Source organism: Myripristis murdjan, chromosome 12 (genome assembly GCF_902150065.1).
Source record: "Myripristis murdjan chromosome 12, fMyrMur1.1, whole genome shotgun sequence".
NCBI lineage: Eukaryota > Metazoa > Chordata > Actinopteri > Holocentriformes > Holocentridae > Myripristis > Myripristis murdjan.
In genome coordinates, this window is record NC_043991.1 from 8,521,066 (window position 1) to 8,545,076 (window position 24,011).

Genomic DNA, 24,011 nt, shown 5'->3' on the forward strand with positions numbered 1-24,011 from the left:
CAGTCAGGTCAGGTCTGGCTTTGAACTTACCTTTTAGATCAAAGGCTGCTAAGACACAGGCATGCATGTTTGCACATGCAAAGGTCTCTCTAAAATGAGTAATTTGTTTTATAACGTCCTTAGAACCTGTGCACTTATTTGGGGTCAGCAAATCATTCCTAGTAAAAATATTTTACTGTTGTTTTTGGTGTTGTGTCAATAGGAAGAAAAAACAATGTTAAGTATCCTAAATACCGGAACACATTTCCCCACTAATTCAACCCCCAACCCCAACCGCTGGCACAGCACCTAAGCCCTCCATGTTCTCAGGACCCAAGGCACTGGGCCCTGCAAGTCAGGCCCAAGCAGGGCCCAACAGGGAGTGCACACAGATTCCCGCCTGAGATCCCCCCTGGTGGTTTGAAAAGCAGCCCATATTTCTGAAAATGCATCTCAGTGTGACCTTTCCCCACAAGTTAAGAGGTTTTTCATACACCCACCTTTGTTGATATCTCATGTTACAAATTTGCTCTTGTCTGCAGCTAGAAAGTGCCATAAACATCACAATACTCAATGGCAAAATCTCCTTGTTACAAGTGCCATTTGTTGTTGGAAAGAAAACGTGCACTTAGTTGGCATGTGTCAGGGTCATTACTATGACAACAGAGATGAGATCTGTGATGCAACTGCAGAACCTCTGTATTCATATTCAGCGATTGCAACAAACACCCTCATTTGGAGCCATCATGAAGGTCAATTAGAGAAATAATGGATAACTGCAGGCCTGTAGCAGCCAGGCTAGAAAACAGACAACCTGAAATAGATTTCTGTGTTGTGGGTATATGTCAAGGTCACTATGAGAAAGGAAACAAAATCTTGCCTTTGCTTGACTGGTCCTGCTATCTGTATCAAACCACAGCACAGTTACATAATGTTGTGGTCATGTTCTTGTGGAATAACTAAATGTCAGTTTGGGATCACTTTAACTTCAACGCACTCAGTTTGAAAGTACATTTTTGCGATTAAAAATATAAATTGAAAGCTCGCTTGGAGACAATATTTAAAGTGTCTTGAATTTGGATATGAAAACCTTTATGTCAGAACACTTATTTTAGAAAAAAAAATAGTTTCTGGATTATTTTACATATTAACTCTAATCTTGGTTTAGTTTTGAAATGTGAAACTGCTTGAAAATGGCATATTAAAAGACTTTATAAAGACTTTATAAGATAGTCATAGTGGTGGCTTTATAAGATAGTCATAGTGGTGGCCCATGGAAATGTTTCTGGTTGCCCGCGATGAGTTAAGGTGGTATGATACAGTTTTAAACCAAGCTACATAACACAGTGCTTTGCTTTTAAGAATGGTAAAACTGCTCCCCCTAGCATAAGTCATCAAGTTAGGAATGGCTAGATGGCAGCTGGTCATATCTGCTCGCTCCGATAACGTCATCATTGCAGGTGTGTTAGCCGATGTGCGAGATGGAGGTGCTAGAGTCATCGGGCAAAACACTTCAATGAGGAGAAAAGAGAGTTTTAGGAGAAACTGAGTGGAGCTTACTTTGTTGTACCTCACAGGTTGGATAAATTGTAGACATGCAATGTTTTCATCAAAATATCTACAAATGGGATTTTTTTTTTCTCCTCCAGTAAACACAACATACTGTACATTGCTCACATCATTCTCATCTTTCGCATGCCTTTTCTAGAATAGAATAGGCTATTATAGAAAGGGTTTGATTTGGAATTGTTTTGTGATCTTACTTGAGAGATAGGGTCTTTTTAATTCTGACTTGACATGCCATTGGTTTCTGCAGTAGATTTGAGATTTTTCCCTTTTGAATTGGAACTTGTTGCTCACACATGTGGGAATTAGGCCTATCACTGACTGATGGTAATTATAATTATATTAATAATATATTTTTTTAAATATTCGGTATTATTAAGACAGAACCTCTCTCGTACGCAGGGATATCAGGGACAGCAGCGGTGGAGGACTCTGTACAGGAGCTACCACTCTGCACCTGTCGCATGGAGACGCCCAAAAGCCGTGAGATTCTCATCCTCGCAGACAGGAAGTGCATGGCCACGGAGAGCGTTTACGGACAGCTGACACGGTGCCAGGTTGCTGTACAAAAACATGAAATGATGCGTCCCTCTAACTCAGTCCAGCTGCTGGTTCTGTGTGAAGACCACCGGAACGCCATGATCAAGCACCAGTGCTGCCCGGGCTGTGGCTTCTTCTGCAGGGCTGTGAGTATACGGTTACATGTCACATTTTAGGGATTTGTTTGGCACCCTTATCCATCAGCTTATTGCCTCTTATAAAATTGGAGTAACTTGCCACCACAAATGTTATGGGTCCGTGCTTGACTCAGAATGTCTTTGTCTTTAATTTTAGTTTTTTTTGTTTTGTTTTTTTTGTGTACTTCCTGGTCTTGTCTGGCGATAAGGAAATGTTTTGACACAAGTTTCAGTGATGATAGATCACGCTAATAACAATCAAAGCAATCCCAGTCAGTCATCATCAAATGCAACAACATCATAAAAATATATTTGAGCGTTTAAAATCTCTTTCGTTCATTAAGACAGCTGCATAAAAGTTAATTGCTGCACTGTTTGGCATAGTGAGTGGATTTATTGTAATGAGGCTGAATAATGAGACAGTAAGAAGGTTTGTCTGGTTAACTGAAGCTCTTACAACTCACTGTTTTTTAAACACTATAAAATGTAAACAAGTAAACTATTCATTGACGTAAATAGCTAAATTTAGTGTTTCCCCTAGAATTTTTTTTCTTTGTATTTGGAGCATGTTTTCAGTCACGTGACTAAAAGACAATAGAAATACTAAAGAAAGAGTCTGGCATCAGACATGTTCTGATGTCCCCTTGTATGGCAGAATTAAGGGTGTACGTACCTCCTCAAAAATCACATCTGCATGCCTTGTTTAAAAACAGCTTGAAGACAGGAGAGTAGCTGTTATAACCCAACTTGCAGCAGCAGAGGCAAGAATGGGTACAACTAAAAAATCAAAGAGTTTAGTGAAACATTTAAAGGAGAGGCCACCCATAGATTTAGATTTGGCTATTACAGAATCCAAAGCTCTAATGGGCCTTTACCAGACGCTTTACAGTCTCGTTGTAGTCCTGGAATTGTGTAAGAATTAGATGTATGATGTAAATCAAAAGTACCTTCCAAACCAACAACACCAGTGCAGTAAAAACATTTCAGTTTTTGGTCGCCATATGTAGTAGGGTTGGGCGCGAGTAATTGATTCCCTGATTACTCAGGAAAAAGAATTAAAACTCCAAAATAATATTTTTAGACTGCTGTAGTTAGCTCTGGATTTATCAGGAGAATGGCTGCTTTACTCCAAACAATTTATCTGTATGAACCTGGACTGTGTGTGTGACCTTTTGGACGTGCAGAAGAACACAGAACATTAACTAACATTTGATCCTGATTGTTTCTGTCGGTGTGTCTGGAGACTTAAATGATCAGTGAAGTTTCACCAACCTCTCTCTTAATATGGAGTAATTCAAGCGATCAGTCAGTCAGGGAAAGCATTACTCATGCCCATCCCTAATATGTAGACTGAATTGAGGTGCAGTGCTGAGATGAACAGCTTAAAATGAAAAATTGATTTTGGGGGGAAAATACATGAAGGCATAAAAAAAATAAAATCAATGTGTGCATCAAGAGGGAAACAGTGACCTTCAGCTACCTTACATTTAGAAGTTGCCAAATAAAGTTGATCTTTTAAAAAAGCAGAAGACTGTAAATATCAGTCCTTTTGCTTGTAAGGCTTTTATGATTTATTGGCTTTTTTTGTCTTTTTTCCTTCTTCCTGTAGGGGACGTTTATGGAGTGCCAACCAGATGTCAGTATCTCTCACCGCTTCCATCGTGCTTGTGCCTCGGTGCTGAAAGGCCAGAGCTTCTGTCCCCACTGTGGAGAGGAGGCCAGCAAGGCCATGGAGGTCACCATAGCTAAGGCCGACACCACTTCCACTGTACCTCAAACACTCACACAGGGACCGGCCACGCCTGGGGCCCCCGAGGGCAAGGCAGACACCACCACTGGCAGGTGAGTTGGCAGGTCTGGTGTCATGAGGGAGAAGATTTGCCTCTCTGTGTGTATGAGATTGTTATGGATATTATTATGGTTGTGTGATGTGCATGTCAAGAAAAATAAATTCTACCTTTTACTTGCCCTTTTGATCTCAGGCTCATTTTAAACTGTTTCTGTGAAAGAACCATCTTTCATGCACTGCTTAAGTAAAAAGGCATTTTCTTGTTTGTTTCACTTTGCAGCTCATCTCGTGTAGCTGTAGGTGCTGAACTTAGTGGCAGGGCAGACAGCTCGCTGTCTTTTCGTTGTGGACATAGACTAAACACTGCTGCTACTTGTGGGGGATCTAGGTCTGGACCACCACAGGCTGTGATGGGACTGACGATGGCTCCCACAGCCTCTCCAGGAGCATCTAAGGAAACTCTAGAGAGCATTCTTGTAGCTCTCAACAGCGAGAAGTAAGGTTTAACACTAGAGCCCCACTGACTCATCAGTCATTGATTTTATTGGCTGATATTGGCTTGTCACAAACATCTTTTATATGTTGTCAGATAGGCGCCAATATGAAAACTTCTTTTTCATTTATTTATTTATTTTTACAGAACATAATACAGAACAGGTTGTTTGGGGTAATTTGGAAATTAGTATTTGGTCATTTTTCTTAAGTTTAATACACAGATATTGTTCTATTTGTGTGTGCTTTTTTTTTTTTTTTTTTTTTTAGTTATTTGTAATTATTAAATTCCAAGTGAAGTTTATTTGACATCAGTGCACTAACTGTCATTTTGGACAAAAAAGTTAATTGTTAAACTGTAAAATATCCTGCTTCCATTACATATATTTGTCACAATCTCAGCCAGTAGCCTATATCCAAGTTTTATATATACTCCCTAATATCGGTATCAACAGCTGCCACAAAAATCCAGTATCGGTTTGGCTTTATTTAACACTGGAGTACCATATTGATTTCTTTCAGATTATATGCACCTTTTGTTTTTTTTAAGATGAACCTTAGAAGCACCTAATTTTTTCTATGTTTTTTTGTTTTTATCAGGCCCAAAAAACTACGTTTTCACCCCAAGCAGCTATACTTTTCGGCGAGGCAGGGAGAACTCAAGAAGGTCTTGCTCATGCTCGGTGCGTTTATCCTGCCTTTTGTGTTCATGAATGTCTCACTGATACTTTCTACATGTACTTGTATTTTCCACAGTCTCCTTGTGTCTGTATCTCTTTTATTTATTTATTTATTTATTTTTATTGTGGTTGTTAGTGATATAAAGTTGCATCACTCATGCTCTTCTTCCAGTGGATGGCATAGACCCCAATTTTAAGATGGAAACTCAGAATAAACGCACCCCACTCCATGCAGCAGCTGAGGCAGGTTTTGCAGAGATCTGCCACGTTCTCATACAGGTGAGGCGTATTTACTGGTGATATTTTTCAGTTCGGCCTTACATTTATTCTTGTCGATGAACAAGCTTTCTGCATACAGATCTTTAAAGGAATGTCTTAAAGTGGAATGTTAACATGAAAAGGCTTGAAAAATAGCTGTAAATATGAATATAGCTATCAAGATGTTGTTGTAGCTTTTTAAATAATGTTATCCTAAGCAGTTAAAATGGTAGAAATTGAACTTTTTTTACACTGAAGTTGTTTTTTTTTTTGTTTTTTTTTCTTGTGTCTGTCTTCTTTTTACTGGTAGTTTAACCATGCTTTTTATGTCCCATCATGTTAATAATGTCCTGCATAACATGGTGCATGACATACAGACCTTATGTCATCATGACAACACATTCTCTTGAATGCACTTGCAGCAATACAAAACTTCCTTCTTGCTCAGGTTCCTCCTGTAGAGTAGATCCTTTGTTTGTTTGTTTGTTTGTTTTTTTGTTTTGTTTTGTTTTGTTTTTTCAAACTTTCATGTTCCAGACCCTCAAGTTGACTCACATGAACCTATGCATGCGGATTTGTTAATAAATTGTTTAGATGTCATGCTGGAACCCTGACAAATACATTCAAAGTTTGAAATAAAAAAATTATGTCTTATACAATTTTTTAGCATTGTCGCAATTTCTAGCTACACAAATTACATTGAAATTAAACCATTCCTTATTTTTCTGAGAACCTCCTGGAAGACCCCCAAATCAGAATCAGAAATACTTTGTTGGTCCCTGAGGGGAAATGGAGTAATCAGGTGCACGTGGCAGTCCCCAGACCTCACTTTGAAAACCACAGGAATACATGATCTCATTAGATATATCTAACGCTTGATAAATTTATATATTTTGGAAGGGAAAAAACACGTTGAAACATGTTATACTTTACATTCCCTGAACTGTATGTTGTGGTCTGGCCCCTCAGGCTGGTGCAAACTTGAGTATGTGTGATGAGGATCAGCGCACGCCACTGATGGAGGCCTGTGAAAACAACCACATGGAGACAGTTCGCTACCTGATGAGAGCAGGAGCCAGCACCAGACACAGGGTAAAGTTTTTATTTATTTATTTGTTTGTCAGCCAGCTACAGTAACAAGTAGATTCAAAATTTCACTTTCCTCTTTACCATCTTGGCAGCCAATGTCGTTCATAGGATTCAAGTCAACAGTCAGACATCATGTCTATTACAACCTGGATACTATTTCAGTAAATAAAAAGCATCACTGCAAAAGATTGATTTAAGACAAGATGGGTACCTGGATTTTAGAAATGACAGATGACTTGGTCACATTCTCCATGTTAAACTTGATGGATGATGCTTACATATAGATCTAATTTTGATTAATTCTCCTCTCCTCAGGATGTAGAAGGGTTCACATGTCTCCACCTAGCGGCAAAGTCGGGGCATTACAAGATTGTTGAACACCTGCTGTCCACAGGATTGGTAGACATAGACTGTCAGGTTAGTGCCTTTTCTCCCCAGTCTCTTATTAAAAGAACATGATTTTTGGGAAGCCTGGTTCATGCTCTCTTTCAGTCATCATATTGCATTCTGGGGAATTCATTTTGCTAAGGGACGTCGCCGTGCAGCCACCCCCTCCGCTTTATTACCACGGTATGTGCTGTGACTTGAGCGGCATCATCTCTGCAAGGGACTTGATCTCAATCACTTTTTCTCCAGAGGATCAAATGACTTGACCCGATTCTGTCAGGTTTTCAGCTCCTATTTACAGTGCCTTGTGAAAGTATTCTGACTTCCTTGAGCTTTGGGACATTTTTTTTTTTTTGTGCTATTACGTTACTTCAAAATGGGTTTACTAGGGATGTTCAGTTTGAGCTCTGTGTAAAGAACTTCATTCTATCAAAGAAAACCGTTTTAACAAATGTGTGTCAATGTATGTGTGTCAGTGTGTGTCAAATTAACAAAAACAAACAGAGTTAAACTGAGTTATCCACCTCTTTCACTCCTTAAATTGCTACTTGAACACAACATTTTATAACAAGGGTGGTTTGCCTTTGTTTCAGTGTTTTTCACTCAAACTTTATTCCCTCTAAAATTTGATTCTCTTGCCAGCACAATTGATACTGGTTGAATTCACTAGATCATATTTAGAACCAATGGGATTTTACACTGAGGAATAGACTCAGAAATACTTAAGTACGGTTATTGATGGTATAAATCATCAGCTTGCTGTCACAGTTATACAGAATTAAATTACTTGAGTCTTTCCAATCCATTTTCTCCTTTGATCTCCATAGTAAACACCTACTGGAGCAATATTTTCCTTTCTTAAAATCACTATAATTAGCATTTATAGTTATTTGCATGGCTTGCCTGCGCTTTCAAACATCAAGAACTACTGGAGACTCTAATGTCATCTGTAAATGAACCATATATGTCAGACTTTAAGTATTCTCATTGAGAAGCCACCATACACCCTAAAGTCCCACTGAGTCCCATAAAGATACACCAAAGGGATCCGGGCCCGTACTTAATAAGCCTTTCAAGATTACTCATAGGAGTAGCGCTAAAAGTGTTTTCATGACTAAAAATGTCCACAGCTCAGAGCAGGACAGTAGAGTTAGTTAGAGTTAGTTATCGAGCATCCTAAACGAATGCTGAGTGAAGAGGGCAACTCTCCTATTTCTAGGCTGAGATATGAATGTTTTTATTTCATTTTTATTTTTCAGGAATATTGATAACATGCTTTTACTACTTCTCCTAAAAGTAGGATCAAATTTACATAACTCTGAGCATTTTGGGGCACTTACGACCAATTTCTTACTCTGAGATGCTTAAAGTGTAAGATGTACGAGAGCAACATGCCGTTCACAGCCGTACACACTCTAAATGTGATGCGATGGGATTTAATACTTATCTGTTTTGTCATTTTAGTTTTATATGTTTGCATACTTTTTCCAAAATGATATAACTCAGACAAAACCCGGAAATCCCAGGTCAGTGCAGTTTGAGATGATAAGCATAAAGCAAGCACAGCAAAATGTTAAGGGGTCCTAAAATTTTTGCAAGGCACTTCTATGGGCTAACGGAGGACTTGAGAGGAATAGCTATTTGCAATACCTTGCAGTGTCTAAGATCAACTCTCCTGCTGGGGGTAACTAAAAGCTAAAAATAAATAAATAGATAAATATAAGTATTAAGTCAGAATATTGCTTACAGCATGTCGAACCATTTTCAGTCTCATTTCATGGATAGAATCACATACTGAGTCAAAACAGTAACTGCAGAGACAAGAGCTTAAAGGAATAGTTCAGGAATAGAGATTATTTTTGTAGACTTCCACAAATGGAAATACGATAAAAGTACCATAATTCTGCTCCAGACGGCTTTATAAGTGTTCTGAAGCCAAACAATTGCACTTTGGGGTCAAAAGTCTAATATTTACCAATAACACTTTTATTTCCCTCATACCCAATGCAGCAGTTTTGAAAAGTTGGATTATATTGTGTCAAATAGTTTTATGCAAACTGGAAATGTACAGGCATATCCCAGCCAGAACAAAGGCAGGTACGGAGCCAAAAACAAGCGAACAATGAAACAAACAAACTGCTCGCACGCTGCAGGGCTCCAATTCACTCCGGTTTATTGCACCAAATATATTGCGACGTTTCGAGCATCTCTTCTCTTCATCACAGCCATCATTATCTTTGGCTACTGGAAAATAACAGGAACATGCCTTTAATTTTTGCTTTTTTAGTTTTGGTGTTTGAAGAAATCTTCAGTGCTCCATGCTTTTCCTGTACTTTTAACATCACACAGTTTTATGTTCAGTCAGTGTCCAAACCTCAAACACTCAGCCTTTTTTTATTTTTTATTCATTTATTTATCTTTTAGGATGACGGTGGTTGGACAGCCATCATCTGGGCTACAGAATACAAGCACCTTGACCAGGTGAAGCTGCTTCTCCGTAACGGGGCTGACATCAGCATCAGAGACAAGGTTGGTATTCTGGGGTCAAGACGTGTTTCCAGCCTCACTTCAGTGTGACTTTTAATAATCAGACACATTCGATGTCATTTGTTTGGGTCTGTGGCTCTGACTGTCTGTACTGATTTTTGGTCTCCTGTTTATTTTAAGCCAACACAATTATAGAATATTCAAAGTATTGGGTTCGTAAAATGGGAACTGAAGGTTTTTACCAGCCTAAGGTTTTCTCTGTTGAGAAACATTTGGAGAACATACTCCTGGATGATAAGTTTTGTATGGACTACTGCAAAAAAAAAAACTGTTTTCATAATTGTATAAGAACATAAACTTTGGTATTTTATTTTAAATCCTTCGTATGTTGTAAGGTTTGATATCAGTTTAATATCAACAGTCAGCTTTGATATCCTAACAGTCAGCAAGCCAAGGAGTTTAACATTTCTGTCATTCAAACATATCTGTACTTGTATACTCCATAACAGTGACTGTAAAAAGGAAGCGTCTCTGAAAATGATGATCTCCCAGTATCTCATCATGAACTGCTGCTGTGTGTTATTTCTTCATTTAGGAGGAAAACATCTGCCTTCACTGGGCGGCGTTCTCTGGCAGCGTGGAGATTGCTGAGCTGCTCCTGGATGCTCATTCTGATCTCCACGCCGTCAACATCCACGGAGACTCTCCTCTGCACATCGCTGCACGGGAGAACCGCATGGAATGTGTCACGTGAGTCGTGGGTTTTGGGAAACATACACACTCAGAAAACATGAGGATTGCCTCGAAAAGAGCAGTTTATGTGCTGGAAATCTGAACGAAAATCTTAAATCTTAATTTGGTCTCTGGCCTCTCAGGCTCTTCCTGTCTCGAGGAGCAGATATCTTTCTGAAGAACCGTGAGGGGGAAAGTCCTCTGGACTGCAGCAGCCCCAACTCCAGGGCCTGGGGAGCCCTGCAGGCGAACAAGAGGAGCAAGGAGGCAAAGAACATCAAGTCCACTCAGGGGGAGGAAAAAATCCTTCACAGGTTGATTTACCTTGTTTTATCTATCATTGCAGACGCTAATGAAAAAATGAATTTATACATGATTTAAAGTTCCTGTGAAATGACCTCACATGGCTTCTACTTCCTATAAACAAAATTAAATAGTGACATCATCCTGCACTAGTGGGTGTTCATTAAAAATTTAATCCATTAAAACCTTGGCATGCTCATCCTGATCCACCCATCCCAGTGCTTCTAGAAGTGGGGGTACATTGGGGGCACATTGGAGTACTGCAGGGGTGTATGTGAGATTTAAAAAAAAAAAAAAAAAAAAAATGTTGATTTTAAAAAAAACAAACAAAAAAAAAAAAAAACGGCCATGCATTACTCCTAAAATAATTAGCCTATGCTATAAGAAATGTAACTGTAGGTTTGATAAAGGACATTTTATATTCAGTATTCCCACCAGGTTTCCAGAGGATGTAAAATGGTTGTTTCTGGTTTAAATCTGCTGACCAGGAAGCCAGACAAAAATCAAGAAAATGGATGTGTGGTTATAATGTAGCAGCGATACAGCTGGAAACAAGGAAAAAGAAGCAAAAACAGAACCAACAAAATATCACCAGTTATTAGGTTGTTGTTTCAGACAATATTGGTGCCATATTACACCTATATAGGCTTTTTTCCCTTTTTTTTTTTTCTGAAGGCACTAGGCTGAAAAAATATTTCAAAGTGGTAACATTATTAAGAAAAGTTTGAGAAGCACTAACCTGTCCCTTCAAATAAAATTGTTTCCCAAACTGATATCCTGTTGTTTTGCACTTGTGACCCACTCAAACATCCTGCTTCAACAGGAATTATTGGAGTCTTTTAAGATTTAGGGTTCATGATGTCACACTATTTTACAGTACTTTTCTCCTTATTTTCACTGCATACTGAAGCTTTTTTTTTTTTTTTTTTCAGTTGTACTTGTTCAAAATGTATAGGCTTATTAAAAACTGAGGTAGCCGCTAACCAGTTCCCGCTCCATTCACAGTGACATAGCCCGGGGACACGAGAGAGTCCCCATTCCCTGTGTCAACGCCGTGGACAGCGAACCATGTCCCAACGGCTACAAATACATCCCTGAAAGCTGCTTCACCTGTCCCATGAACGTCGACAGGAACATCACACGCTTACAGGTGAGTTGCGCTCGTGAACATTTGCATTTACAATTACAGAGTTAAATGAACACACAGGATTTTTATTTGTGACACTGGCAGCTGAGGAAGAAAATGAAGTGACCGCTTTTTCTTTTCCCCTCATCTTCGGCTCACAGTACTGTGTATGTAAGGAAGACTGCTCAACAAGCATCTGCATGTGTGGACAGCTCAGTCTGCGCTGCTGGTATGACAAGGTAAGAATATGGCGAGAGATAGATTTGTATCCCCATTTTGTGTAGACTAGTAAATAAAAGTGACTTTGTGATGTATTGCGAAAGTTTTAAATAACTGTACAACTCCTAAAGAGGCTGTTCTGATATAATCTTTTAGCCTGTGTCCACCAATTGTCTTTTTCTGAGCATCGGCATCCTTCTTAAATATTGTTTTCAGTGAGGGTCTGCAGCCACGTCAAAGTGTCAGCGCTTTTTTTTCCCTTTCTTCCCCATTGCACACTGCTCTCTTTGTGTGACCGCCTTTGAGCTCTTTAAGTAAAAATAATAACTAAAAAAAAAATAAAAATAAACAAAAATACATGTGAAAAAAATTTAACTGAAATAAAAATAAAAGTGAGGCTTTACAAAAAAAAAAAAAAAAAAAAAAAAAACTAAAACTAGGTAATAAACTAAAATTATAGTGAAAATGTCAGTTTATTTGGTTGTTCATCTGTCCTAAGTTTTAAAAACTAAAAGGAGGAGGGACTTAATTTGTTTTTTTGTTTTTTTTTTTAATGCTGGCTGGAGGAGAAGGTTGCTCTTCAACAAAATGATTTTTTGGTCACTGGAGTGCCTCAATATTCAAAAAAAGGGAGCACATCCCAAATTGTACTCACATCTCACCTGTTTATTGGCTCACATCACATTAGAAAACACTTACGCGTTTTGGCATAAAGCCCTCCACAGAGCGTTCGAGCAAATCAAATGCGTTTTTTGTTTTGTTATGTTTTGTTGGTTTTTTTATATGCAAGTGCTTCGTCTTTGGCCCTATCAGTGATCCTCTTCTTTTTAAAGAGCCATGGTGGACGGAGGCCCTAAAAGTGTATCACTGAAATCATCTAATGAGCCCTGAACCAGAAGCACATCACTTGATGTCTTTGCTCGTTGTTTATGTATATTTTTCTATATTTCTACTTCCCTTCTGAGTAGAGCTTACTTTCTGTTGCGTAATTGGCTTAGAGAGGCTCAGCCCCTTGATCCCTGATTTAGTTTAGATGATGAGATATTGCATACTGTTAATGGTACACTGCAGTCTCTTAATGCGTATGGCAGACCTCATCACTTCTCCTGTCAGTGTTGAGACTGAAACTGGGTTTTTCCTGTCAGATTCTCTAAGAGGTTTATTCCTTTGTTTCCGTCGCCTGTAGCAGTGGTGTTTTGTTTTGGAGCGCATCATGATTTCAAAAGGGAGTCTTTCCCACAAGGACAGGGGGAATCATCAGTATCACATTTTGTGTCTAAATTAGTTTCACAAAATGTTCCTAGGCAGAGCACACAGCGTTGTCTCCTTTTTAGAAATAAATAAATCCACCGTGCAGTCATCACAACCTGTGCTTTTTTTCTTGTGGTTTTTTTTAGGCAGGTCGTCTTTTGCCTGAATTCAACCAGGAGCAGCCTCCTCTCATCTTTGAGTGTAACCATGCTTGCTCCTGTTGGAGAACCTGCAAGAACCGCGTGGTGCAAAATGGAATGAGGTATTTGAATTGCACCTGAATGACGAAACTACAAAATGCCTACACTAATAAATAGAGAAAGAAAGATAGCTAGGTACTTTAATGACTGAAATTGATCTGAACATTTCATACTTTCACCATCTCCTTTGTCGTCTTTACTCTGGTGCAGTGATTTTAATAATTTTTGAAGGTACTCAGGTGACGTGAGGGAGAGGGAAAATAGAGCAACACAGGCCTGAGATACTTTGCCCTGTGCATTCTTACTGTGTTTCATGCAGGCTGTTTAAACATGGACCACACGGTAAAAATACACGGGGTGAAGCAGCTCAGATGCACCTTCTGTGGTGATTTTTCAAAACCAGCAGACCTATCCCAATTACATCCACTGCTGTATAACTGCATAGTCTACTGTAAGGATTCTCTTAGCCCCACGGCCATCCTTTCCTAAATCCTTACGAATTCCTCTTCACACCCTGCGTGTCGGTAATTGTCTGCTTTGAGGAGAAAAACAAACCGGTGAAACTTAAAGATGTACCGTGTCTTCCAGAATCAGGCTTCAGCTCTTCAGGACCTCCAAGAAGGGATGGGGTGTCCGGACACTGCAAGACATACCCAACGGCACTTTTATATCTGAGTAAGTTTCCTAAATTTAAACACATTTCTCACAGACAACATGGTGAACGCTGCATTTGTATAATCTAGGACTGCTAATTAATTTGCTGTCAAGTGACTGCATCGTGTTGTTCATAATCTGAAGGTTTGCAGGTGATGGAAAAGTGTGAATTCTGTTGATATTCAGTGTCAGGGTTAAAACGGGTCCAGGTTTTGGGTTTGGTGAAGGGACGGGGTTGAGATGCAGAAAATAGGCAGGTGTCCCTTTGCTTAACATCTGCTTTTTCACCTGATTGTTTAATAACCGGACTAAATAAAGATTATATTTCTTTAAATGCTTATGCCTTCCACTCACCACTTCTGCAGAGTTTTGGAGGGTGACGTTGTAAAAGTTTTTGCTGTCCTTCTCTCTCTGTTAATTTGAAGGACCAGGAGCCACACAGCACAGTGTAGTTCTCTTCTCACACACTTTTTCCTAAATTAGAATAACACTCTATCACTACCTGAATCTACACATTCAGCACAGAGAACGCCACTTTCTTGGGTTATGGAGAGTCGCTCTGGGAAATAAAGGGAAGTGAGTGATTAAAGGAATACAGAAATCTGGAATACGTTGAACGTCACAAACATAAACCATGTCAAGTATCAGATGCTCATCGTCTCTTTCCTCTGCCGTGATGAATCTAGAGAATTCCAGGCTTGTTAAATTTGAGGAATTGGAGCTGGCATCAGAATTGAAATGTTCCTAAAAATGTATATCGCTGCTGACGAATCACTTTTCCTCTGCTTAGGTATGTCGGGGAGATCATCACAGAAATGGAGGCACAGACGAGGAACAATGACACCTACCTGTTCACCCTGGATGATAAGGTGGGGTAGCAACAACACACTTTCAGAGGAGCACCGTTAAGAGTCATGAAAACAATTCAACTTGAGCACGTTGACAAGAAACGCGACTTGGTGTCGGATTGTGTCGCTGCCGGGGTGAAACTGGAGAAAATTGTTAAAACCTGCCATTAGTTGCCAACCTTTTTACCATAGAGTTAAATCTTGCGTCTTGAAAATACATTTAATTTTTAATATTTGTACTTTTAATTAACAACTAGGGTATCGTCTTTTGATATATTTCTAACCAAAAACAGTACTATCAATTTATGTTCTTATTTAAGTAACTTCTAACTTTGTGCTCTTTATTTTGATGTATTTTGATCTGTCACTGTAGAATTTTCATTTCATCTATGTATATACAGATCTTTTAATTTTGAACCTTTCATTCATGTTCCCAGATGAGAAATCAATACTGCATCGACGCCCGTTTCTATGGAAACATCAGCCGGTTCTTTAACCACATGTGCGAGCCCAACTTGTTTGCCTGCCGAGTGTTCACAACGCACCAGGACCTTCGTTTCCCACACATTGCCTTCTTCGCCTGTGAAAACATCAAGGCTGGAGAGGAACTTGGGTGAGACGTTTTTTTTTTTTTTGTTTTTTTTTAAGCGCACAAAGACTTCACTTAACCGAGTGTTCTTGAGAATCCCTGCATGCTACGTCATGCCATGAACTGTTCAGCCCCTGCATGAAGAAAAAAAAAATGAGACTGTTAGAGTGGAAATTGATTTATTCTGTGTGGCATTCTGTAAAATGTACAGTGCAGGGATAACCGTAAAAGAGAGAGCCGTAAAAAAATCAGAAATAGCACTCGCTTTGAGTTGCTCTGCGTACACAGTAGAGATGTTCATAATTAACCAATAATACGAATTTTGACTGACCATTACTATCAGTTAAATAGTGAAAAACAAACAAAATCACCATGGGTCTCACAGTTTCTTTCTGAATAAATAGTAAATAGACTGTATTTCTTTAGCTCTTTAGTCTACAAACCACTCAAAGTTTTTTAGTGTTTTGCCTCACACTCACACACACATTCACACACGCTGATGGCAGAGATGACCATGCAGTGGTTCACCGTCTTGCTCAAGGACACTTCAGCACGCTCTCTGGAGGAGTCAAACCAGGGACCCTGTGATTATCAGGCGACTGCTCTACCTCCTGAGCCACTCCGCCCCAAATAAAATAAAAACCGGTAGACGAGCTGTCCGCTGTGCCGGCCTGTTTATTTTATTTTGAGGTCGGAAAAATGCGACTACAAGTTTCCGTTTTGTTGACCTGTTGGCCGTTTCTGATATCTCACTGATCCCTGCTTCCCTCCACTTGGCTCCCTGTTGCTTTTAGAATTTATTTGAAGTTATTATTGATCACTTACAAAGCCCTGAGAGGCCGCGCTCAGGTTATTTATCAGATGTCCTGTTGCCTTATGTCCCTTCACGCTCCTTGAGATCCTCAGATTCGTCACTCCTTTTGGTGCGTAGCTCCAGATGGAGACACAAAAGTGGTAGAGCCTTTGCAGTCCGGGCTCCTAGAGGGCAGTGTGGCTTTAAATAACTTTTAAAAACCCACTTTTTTTTTTTTTTTTTTTTTTTTAAATTGCTTTTCTGTGAAGTAATTTTATATGATGACAGTGTAGTTCCTTTTGGACTTTGTAACTGTGTTTTTGAATGGTGCTATATAAATAAAATTTATTTTAGTAATTTTTGACTTATTTCTGGTACCCTAATTTAATCACTTTGATGTTCCACACTCCTGTTTCAGATTTCACTACGGTGACACTTTCTGGACTGTCAAAAACAAGGCGTTCAGCTGTGAATGCGGCTCCTCCAAGTGCATGTACTCGTCAGCGGCCATGACCTCGCTACAGGCGGACAGCACACCCGAGGACCAGCAGCAGCCCAGCGCGTTGCCCGACACCAGCTCTCCCACCAGACCCTCCAGTCCTTCCTAAGTCCCGCTCCCACTAAGACTCATTACTGTACACGTGCACACACACACACACACAGACACACATGAAATACACATTAGACTTCTGGACCTATGGAGGACTGTCTCCATTCTCCATAAACTCTACAACCTTTATCATTGAACTTGTACTGTATCACCATTTCTCCACTTTCTGATTAAAAATGATGGACCATCACCTGGGCAAGGACTATCAAACCCACCAACAGTCGCCACACAGAAACAGATGCACAATCAAATCTGGCAGAGACTCAGTACTCCTTCTATCCAACCTTGTACAACACAAACAGTAGGGGGCAGTGAAGACACGCAAACGCCAGTCTGTTTCCTTTTTTGTTTTTCATACATTCTATCTTTACCTGGGACTGAGATTTTTTTTTTTTTATTAAAGGAAAACTGGTTTGAAACTGTTAAATGGCTTCACTTGTAGACATGGAATCAGACTGGGGGTATGAGTATATTTTCTTTTGCAACGCCAAACTCAGCATACAGCTGACTGCAACTTGTTTGACCCTTATGGTCATTTATCTTGTGCCCTTCTGACAAAATTGGCTGAAAATGTTTTTGATTGAATTGTCCACTTTTTTATTATAAGCAATGTCTGAAAGGGTGACTTAGGTCGCATTGACTGTAGTAACTCAGTAATGGTGCAAAGTTTTTAGTTCATTTTTGTTATTCAAATGAATATCATTTGTCCTTTAGACAGTTTCTGTGTATCATTCCACAAAAAAGAAATGAATATACCTTGAATGAATTGGCTGACCTTTTTATTAATTGTTTGAGGGTATTTTATGCGTCAAATTTTTGCCACACTTGTGGAAGAAATTTATTTGATTTAACTCACATGGAGTGAAAAACAAGCAAATGGTGCTGACAAAGGTTTTACTTTTGTTTTGTTTTTTATTTTATATTACCCAAGTGAATATAGTTTGTAAAATAAGAGAAAGTTTAATTTTTTTATGTTTAATTTTATCTCCAGTTTTCTAACTGTAGTTACTGTAGTTAGCCCGTTTTTAATTTTGTTTTATCATTTTGTTGACAAAGCCAACCCCTTACCCTTGTTTCCTTAAGTGTTGTTAGTAAAGCAGTGACTGTTGTGCGAATCCTTGAAGGTATAAACTTAAAAAAAGGTTATAAAAATGCACTTCCTTTTATGTTCTGTTACATATTTCTGGACCGTGAAACATTCATCTAATTGGTTGTATCTTTTTCAATAAATTTACTACTTGAGCATTACTCCTGATATGGCTTACTTTTTGCATTTTCTCTTGGAGGACCCACCCATTTGCTAAAATGTTAACTGGGAATTCATGAAGTCTTCAGAGAGATTGCTTTATAGCGCCTTATCTTGTCTCCCACAAACACGTTACTATAGGAACTTCAAACCACAGCCTCCAGTCAATTTGACCCTCTATCAACTGAGCAGCACTGCAGTTTTGACAGACAGGCTTGGGGCCTGGTGCTGAAATATTTCAGCGGCTGTGGTATAACTAAGGCTGACACTTCCCACACCATTTGCTTTAATGAGTTTAGACTTTCAAAGCCTCTCATTTATTTTCTAGCAGTCTGTGCTGTGATTTCAAGGAGCTGCTGAGGAGCTCTTTCAGTGAGCTACAACAAAACTCAGACAGGGTAGAAAGTTCATGCTAACATGTATCCTGGGGTACTTCGAAATTGGATTTTCATTAGCTGCTATGGTAACAAACAGCCTTTGGGTTTTTGGGGTTGAAAATGTCTGTGGTAGAAACAGCAAGGAGGGGAAAAAAAGAAGGAAAAAAAAACAGGAAGTGACTCTGAATGTGCATCTGCAGGCCTTTTAGGTCTCATAAACTAGATGATGATTGCTCCCTTCCTGATTACCAGGGTGGACAGAGAAAACAGAGTTGATAATTGAATCAGAGAAATTTCTCCTTGAGCACCGAAGACATTTGGTCTGATAACAAGCTTCTTAACTGGCAAGACAGGAAACAGCCTTTCCGCATTCCAAGGCGGCAGAACCCGGAGACGTGTTTTTGCACCAATATGCCTGAGCCTTATACGGTACCTCCTGCAACCCAGTCATACAAGCACCGTGTGAGCTTCAAATAGTAGTTTGCACGTAGCATTTCATGATTGCATTGGATTTAATTTGCTGACCTTGGTGCAGTTATGAAGAGAACAGTTCCTTACAACTCCAGATGGGCAGAGAGGCGATCCACTGTGGTTTATGGTAGGTGTGCTCTCACTGTGGCTCTTGAAGGTTGATCAAATCCACTTGTACTTTTTAATTTCCACCTTATCTTCTTTTTCCTTTGCACTCAACATACATATTTCCATAACATTGTTTTTATTTTATTTTGCTTCCATGACTGGCTGTATTTTTTATCATCCAACCACCATTGATAACATCATTTGACTGAGAGTTGGTCGTGTGGCTTATTGGTTACCTTACATACAGTACAGGCCAAATGTTTGGACACACCTTCTCATTCAATGCGTTTTCTTTATTTTCATGACTATTTACATTGTAGATTCTCACTGAAGGAATCAAAACTATGAATGAACACGTGAAGTTATGTACTTAACAAAAAAAAGTGAAATAACTCAAAACATGTTTTATATTCTAGTTTCTTCAAAATAGCCACCCTTTGCTCTGATTACTGCTTTGCACACTCTTGGCATTCTCTCCATGAGCTTCAAGAGGTAGTCACCTGAAATGGTTTTCACTTCACAGGTGTGCCTTATCAGGGTTAATTAGTGGAATTTCTTGCTATATCAATGGGGTTGGGACAATCAGTTGTGTTGTGCAGAAGTCAGGTTACTACACAGCCGACAGCCCTATTGGACAACTGTTAAAATTCATGTTATGGCAAGAACCAATCAGCTAACTAAAGAAAAACGAGTGGCCATCATTACTTTAAGAAATGATGGTCAGTCAGTCCGGAAAATTGCAAAAACTTTAAATGTGTCCCCAAGTTGAGTCGCAAAAACCATCAAGCGCTACAACGAAACTGGCACAAATGAGGACCGACCCAGGAAAGGAAGACCAAGAGTCACCTCTGCTTCTGAGGACAAGTTCATCCGAGTCACCAGCCTCAGAAATCGCAAGTTAACAGCAGCTCAGATCAGAGACCAGATCAATGCCACACAGAGTTCTAGCAGCAGACCCATCTCTAGAACAATTGTTAAGAGGAGACTGCGCCAATCAGGCCTTCATGGTCAAATAGCTGCTAGGAAACCACTGCTAAGGAGAGGCAACAAGCAGAAGAGATTTGTTTGGGCCAAGAAACACAAGGAATAGACATTAGACCAGTGGAAATCTGTGCTTTGGTCTGATGAGTCCAAATTTGAGATCTTTGGTTCCAATCACCGTGTCTTTGTGAGATGCAGAAAAGGTGAACGGATGGATTCCACATGCCTGGTTCCCACTGTGAAGCATGGAGGAGGAGGTGTGATGGTGTGGGGGTGTTTTGCTGGTGACACTGTTGGGGATTTATTCAAAATTGAAGGCACACTGAACCAGCATGGCTACCACAGCATCCTGCAGCGACATGCCATCCCATCCGGTTTGCGTTTAGTTGGACGATCATTTATTTTTCAACAGGACAATGAGCCCAAACACACCTCCAGGCTGTGTAAGGGCTATTTGACCAAGAAGGAGAGTGATGGAGTGCTGCAGCAGATGACCTGGCCTCCACAGTCACCGGACCTGAACCCAATCGAGATGGTTTGTGGTGAGCTGGACCGCAGAGTGAAGGCAAAGGGGCCAACAAGTGCTAAACACCTCTGGGAACTCCTTCAAGACTGTTGGAAAACCATTTCAGGTGACTACCTCTTGAAGCTCATGGAGAGAATGCCAAGAGTGTGCAAAGCAGTAATCAGAGCAAAGGGTGGCTATTTTGAAGAAACTAGAATATAAAACATGTTTTCAATTATTTCACCTTTTTTTGTTAAGTACATAACTTCACATGTGTTCATTCATAGTTTTGATTCCTTCAGTGAGAATCTACAATGTAAATAGTCATGAAAATAAAGAAAACGCATTGAATGAGAAGGTGTGTCCAAACATTTGGCCTGTACTGTATGTAAGGTAACCAATAAGCCACACGACCAACTCTCAGTCAAATGATGTTATCAATGGTGGTTGGATGATAAAAAATACATAATAACAATAACAATACTTGTTAAGTACATAACTCAACATGTGTTCATTCATAGTTTTGATTCCTTCATGTCATGAAAATAAAGAAAACACTGAATGAGAAGGTGTGTCCAAACTTTTGGCCTGTACTGTATGTATATGTAATTTCCCATGTAAATATACCACATTCAATGCTTGGGTACAAATAGTGTTCAAACATTTAGTAGTTCTGCAAGGAAAAAACATCTTGATTCATCACAACAGGGAATAAAAACTTCACTTGGGTGTAATCAAACCAAAAAGGTAACTGCAGGCAGTAAAGCCTTATGGCGCCTCAAGTGTTTACAACTTAAATAATAAAATGGTTAACCAATAAAGGGACAGAAGTGTTGCACTGAATACCCACATGAGGGGATTAAGCAGAACCTTAAAACTGCAAAATAATATGTGTTTTACCTGTGGTATGTATTCAGGGATCCACTTGGGGCAAATATCACTGTGTTTTAGAGCTGATGTTATGATACTCTGTGGTGGGGCCTGATCTGTGCATATGATGGTTAAGTTTATGGAGTCATGGTGGTAAACTTTGGAGTGTAATTGGCATGCATACAGAGCAAAGTCACATTTTCAGCGTTTAACCTCATGACCTCTGCTGCTTCACTGCAACAGCCGTGCGCTCTGCCACATTCAGCTCCTGGAGGATGCTCACCTTGGGCACAGAGTACGGCACCTGGGCGCAGTCACCCGACAGGCTGCGTCGGAGGCAAGCCGTGGTCCAGGAGCTGGAGGAGGAGGAGGCAGAACCCTGCGTCGACGCCGAACCGTCGTGGAGAGCCGCTGACACGACCGAAACTGTGCAAAATTATGACACCGTTTTACAGCTTGACGGAGCGTCCAGGCCGGGGGGGAGAGACGGCGTGCGTCGGATCATCAGGAAGCACGAGCTCCTGCACAGCACCCCGTGGACCGGCCGGTGAGATCTCTGAAACGTTTAAGTTCTGTGTGAGGAAAAAACTATAACTAAATACACAAGATAAACTACATTTATCACTGGTTGACTGTTAGTCGTTAATTTGTGAATATTATAGTAATATCCACATTGATGATTTCATGTTGACAGGATAAGTAACTAACTAATTGACTAAAAAATAAATGAGAATGGAATCATCATCATCATCATCGGCAGCAGCAGCAGCATATTAGTTGCAGTACATATCTCAGCCACCAGATGGCTCTACAGTCATTTCTACAGCCATTTCTCATATGATTTGGCTGCAGTACCCTCAAATGCAAGACCTGCCATGCATGGTATTTATTGGTTGTAACTAATTATATAATATAGTTTAAAACATGGGTAAATATGTCTCTTAGACAATAAAGCAATGATAAATGTAAATCCAGTTAAAAACTCTACAGGCTTGTCTGTGAATAGCAGTGATAAAGGTATGCTGCAGATAAAAAGGGGAGATTAGTCAGGTAGGCTTTTCACAGAGACATTGGCAGTGAGTTAGATTTATTATAGGGTGTATGCATTAAATTATTAACACAGAAAGACTTTTATTTCTGAGGCTGAAAGGGGTCAAATAGTGTGCAAATTGTGACATTGCAAACGATTGTAAGCCACAGACTTTGTCTGGGACAAAAAAAGTTTGCCAAGCCGAGCAGGCATGGAAAGGTTCTGCTCCAACATGAAATATCCGCCACTTGAGAAAAAAAAAAAAAAAAAAAAAAAAAAAAAAAGACACCTACAAAATGATTTAAAGCACCGAATTAAACAAATTATATCACATAGTGTGTGTTAAGAGGTAGCCTAACTTAAATCTATGGATGACAAAAAAAATAAATAAATAAAAAAATAAGACAGAAAGGAATAGAGCTGTGATCTGATAAGCTTCAGGTAATGTTTTTATTCCCTAAAATATGTATATATGATTTTGGAAATGAACTCTTTAAATATTAACAGGGGGTGACTCACTCTTGATAAAGCTCTGCACCAAGTTATGACCCGCAGCAACACTCGTGTCAGAAAATGTGCTCGCTTCTATCTGGCTGTTGAATTGTGTTGCCTAAATAAAGAAAAGATAAAAAAGATAAAAATGTGTGGACTGGATGAAGCAGCAGAAAACATTTGGTATATAAAATCAAGTATAGGCCTCTCTATGTAACTTAACACAGGAATGATGGAAACTACAGTAACATCTCATGGGCTGTGAGGCATGGAGAAGACAAAATTATGATGCTGGATTTTAATTTCTTTTCATTTTTGTCTAAAATTTGCGCCATCTCCTGTTAACACTAAAAAGTTTCCAAATCCCAATTGTCTTCAGATTCCAACAGCCATAGTAAAATAGTTGGCTGAGTTCTTATCTTTGAACTCCTTCCCTTCCGCCATACATTTTGAGTAAAGATGATGACAAACATGGTCCCTGATTAGTTTAATGATTTAGTATTACCAATGTGATAATGATAATAATATACGAAATATGTTAGGCCTAGCCTATATATTTGGTGAAAAAAAGTTTGTCGGAAATAGACATCTAAAATTGAAAAAGATTTAACAAAGCTCCCATCTAGTTTTGATAAAGGCATTAATCCCCCCCAAAAATGAAAGTAGATCTAGTTATCCAAGCCATTAATTTGCCTGATTGGTAGCCTGTTTGTGGATTATTAAACTGTAAGATTTGGAGATTCTAACAACTGGGGTGGACAAACATGTCCACTGGTGACATGACTCAAAAGCTGCACGCGAAAAATCAGAAAATGATACTGTCTCTGCATAACATGCCACCAGAGGACTCCAGAGACGTGAACGCCACACCGCAAAAAAAATAGAGTGGATTTCATGAGGTTTCTGGAATATTTTCTTGAGACCGGTGGGATCTGACTTTGCTGGTCGAAAATATATCAGGCAAATTTGTCTTGAATAGCCTATAGGCCTACCTGAAAGCGACAGAGAAACTGCACTTCCTGGAAAGCCACCAAAAAATTGGCGTCAAGGCAGAATTTTTGACTTGCCTCGTAAAAAATACAGTTTTAAGATTAAGATGGATTATTTATTTATTTATTTATTTATTTATTTATTTATTTATTTTCCAGTGCGGGGTGTTGAATGCGTAGCCTATTTTACTTTGGCTACTGTCCTCCTTATTA

At 39.4% G+C, this 24,011-nt stretch overlaps 2 protein-coding genes across 5 annotated transcripts in view; both read left to right on the forward strand.

The window, feature by feature from the left end:
* Positions 1 to 17,977, forward strand: part of ehmt1b (euchromatic histone-lysine N-methyltransferase 1b) — a 42,653-nt gene extending 24,676 nt beyond the window's left edge. The window contains exons 10-26 of one of the 3 annotated variants that reach the window (XM_030066136.1): positions 1,948 to 2,231; positions 3,832 to 4,064; positions 4,292 to 4,507; positions 5,104 to 5,186; positions 5,356 to 5,462; positions 6,411 to 6,533; positions 6,846 to 6,947; positions 9,342 to 9,446; positions 10,000 to 10,154; positions 10,280 to 10,450; positions 11,445 to 11,589; positions 11,727 to 11,804; positions 13,182 to 13,297; positions 13,824 to 13,910; positions 14,680 to 14,758; positions 15,175 to 15,350; positions 16,538 to 16,727. In XM_030066136.1, the coding sequence (XP_029921996.1) occupies positions 1,948 to 2,231; positions 3,832 to 4,064; positions 4,292 to 4,507; positions 5,104 to 5,186; positions 5,356 to 5,462; positions 6,411 to 6,533; positions 6,846 to 6,947; positions 9,342 to 9,446; positions 10,000 to 10,154; positions 10,280 to 10,450; positions 11,445 to 11,589; positions 11,727 to 11,804; positions 13,182 to 13,297; positions 13,824 to 13,910; positions 14,680 to 14,758; positions 15,175 to 15,350; positions 16,538 to 16,727 (2,450 nt within the window). Of the gene's footprint in view, positions 1 to 1,947; positions 2,232 to 3,831; positions 4,065 to 4,291; positions 4,508 to 5,103; positions 5,187 to 5,355; positions 5,463 to 6,410; positions 6,534 to 6,845; positions 6,948 to 9,341; positions 9,447 to 9,999; positions 10,155 to 10,279; positions 10,451 to 11,444; positions 11,590 to 11,726; positions 11,805 to 13,181; positions 13,298 to 13,823; positions 13,911 to 14,679; positions 14,759 to 15,174; positions 15,351 to 16,537 lie in introns of all 3 variants that reach the window. The other 2 variants (XM_030066135.1, XM_030066137.1) reach the window with 2 other exon arrangements.
* Positions 17,978 to 18,822: 845 nt separating this feature from the next.
* The window catches only part of cacna1bb (calcium channel, voltage-dependent, N type, alpha 1B subunit, b), a 191,225-nt gene continuing 186,036 nt past the window's right edge, over positions 18,823 to 24,011 (forward strand). For both annotated transcript variants that reach the window (XM_030066133.1, XM_030066134.1), the window contains exons 1-2: positions 18,823 to 18,950; positions 21,531 to 21,834. In XM_030066133.1, coding sequence (XP_029921993.1) covers positions 18,890 to 18,950; positions 21,531 to 21,834 — 365 coding nt within the window. In that variant the 5' untranslated portion in view covers positions 18,823 to 18,889. The remainder of the gene's footprint in view (positions 18,951 to 21,530; positions 21,835 to 24,011) is intronic.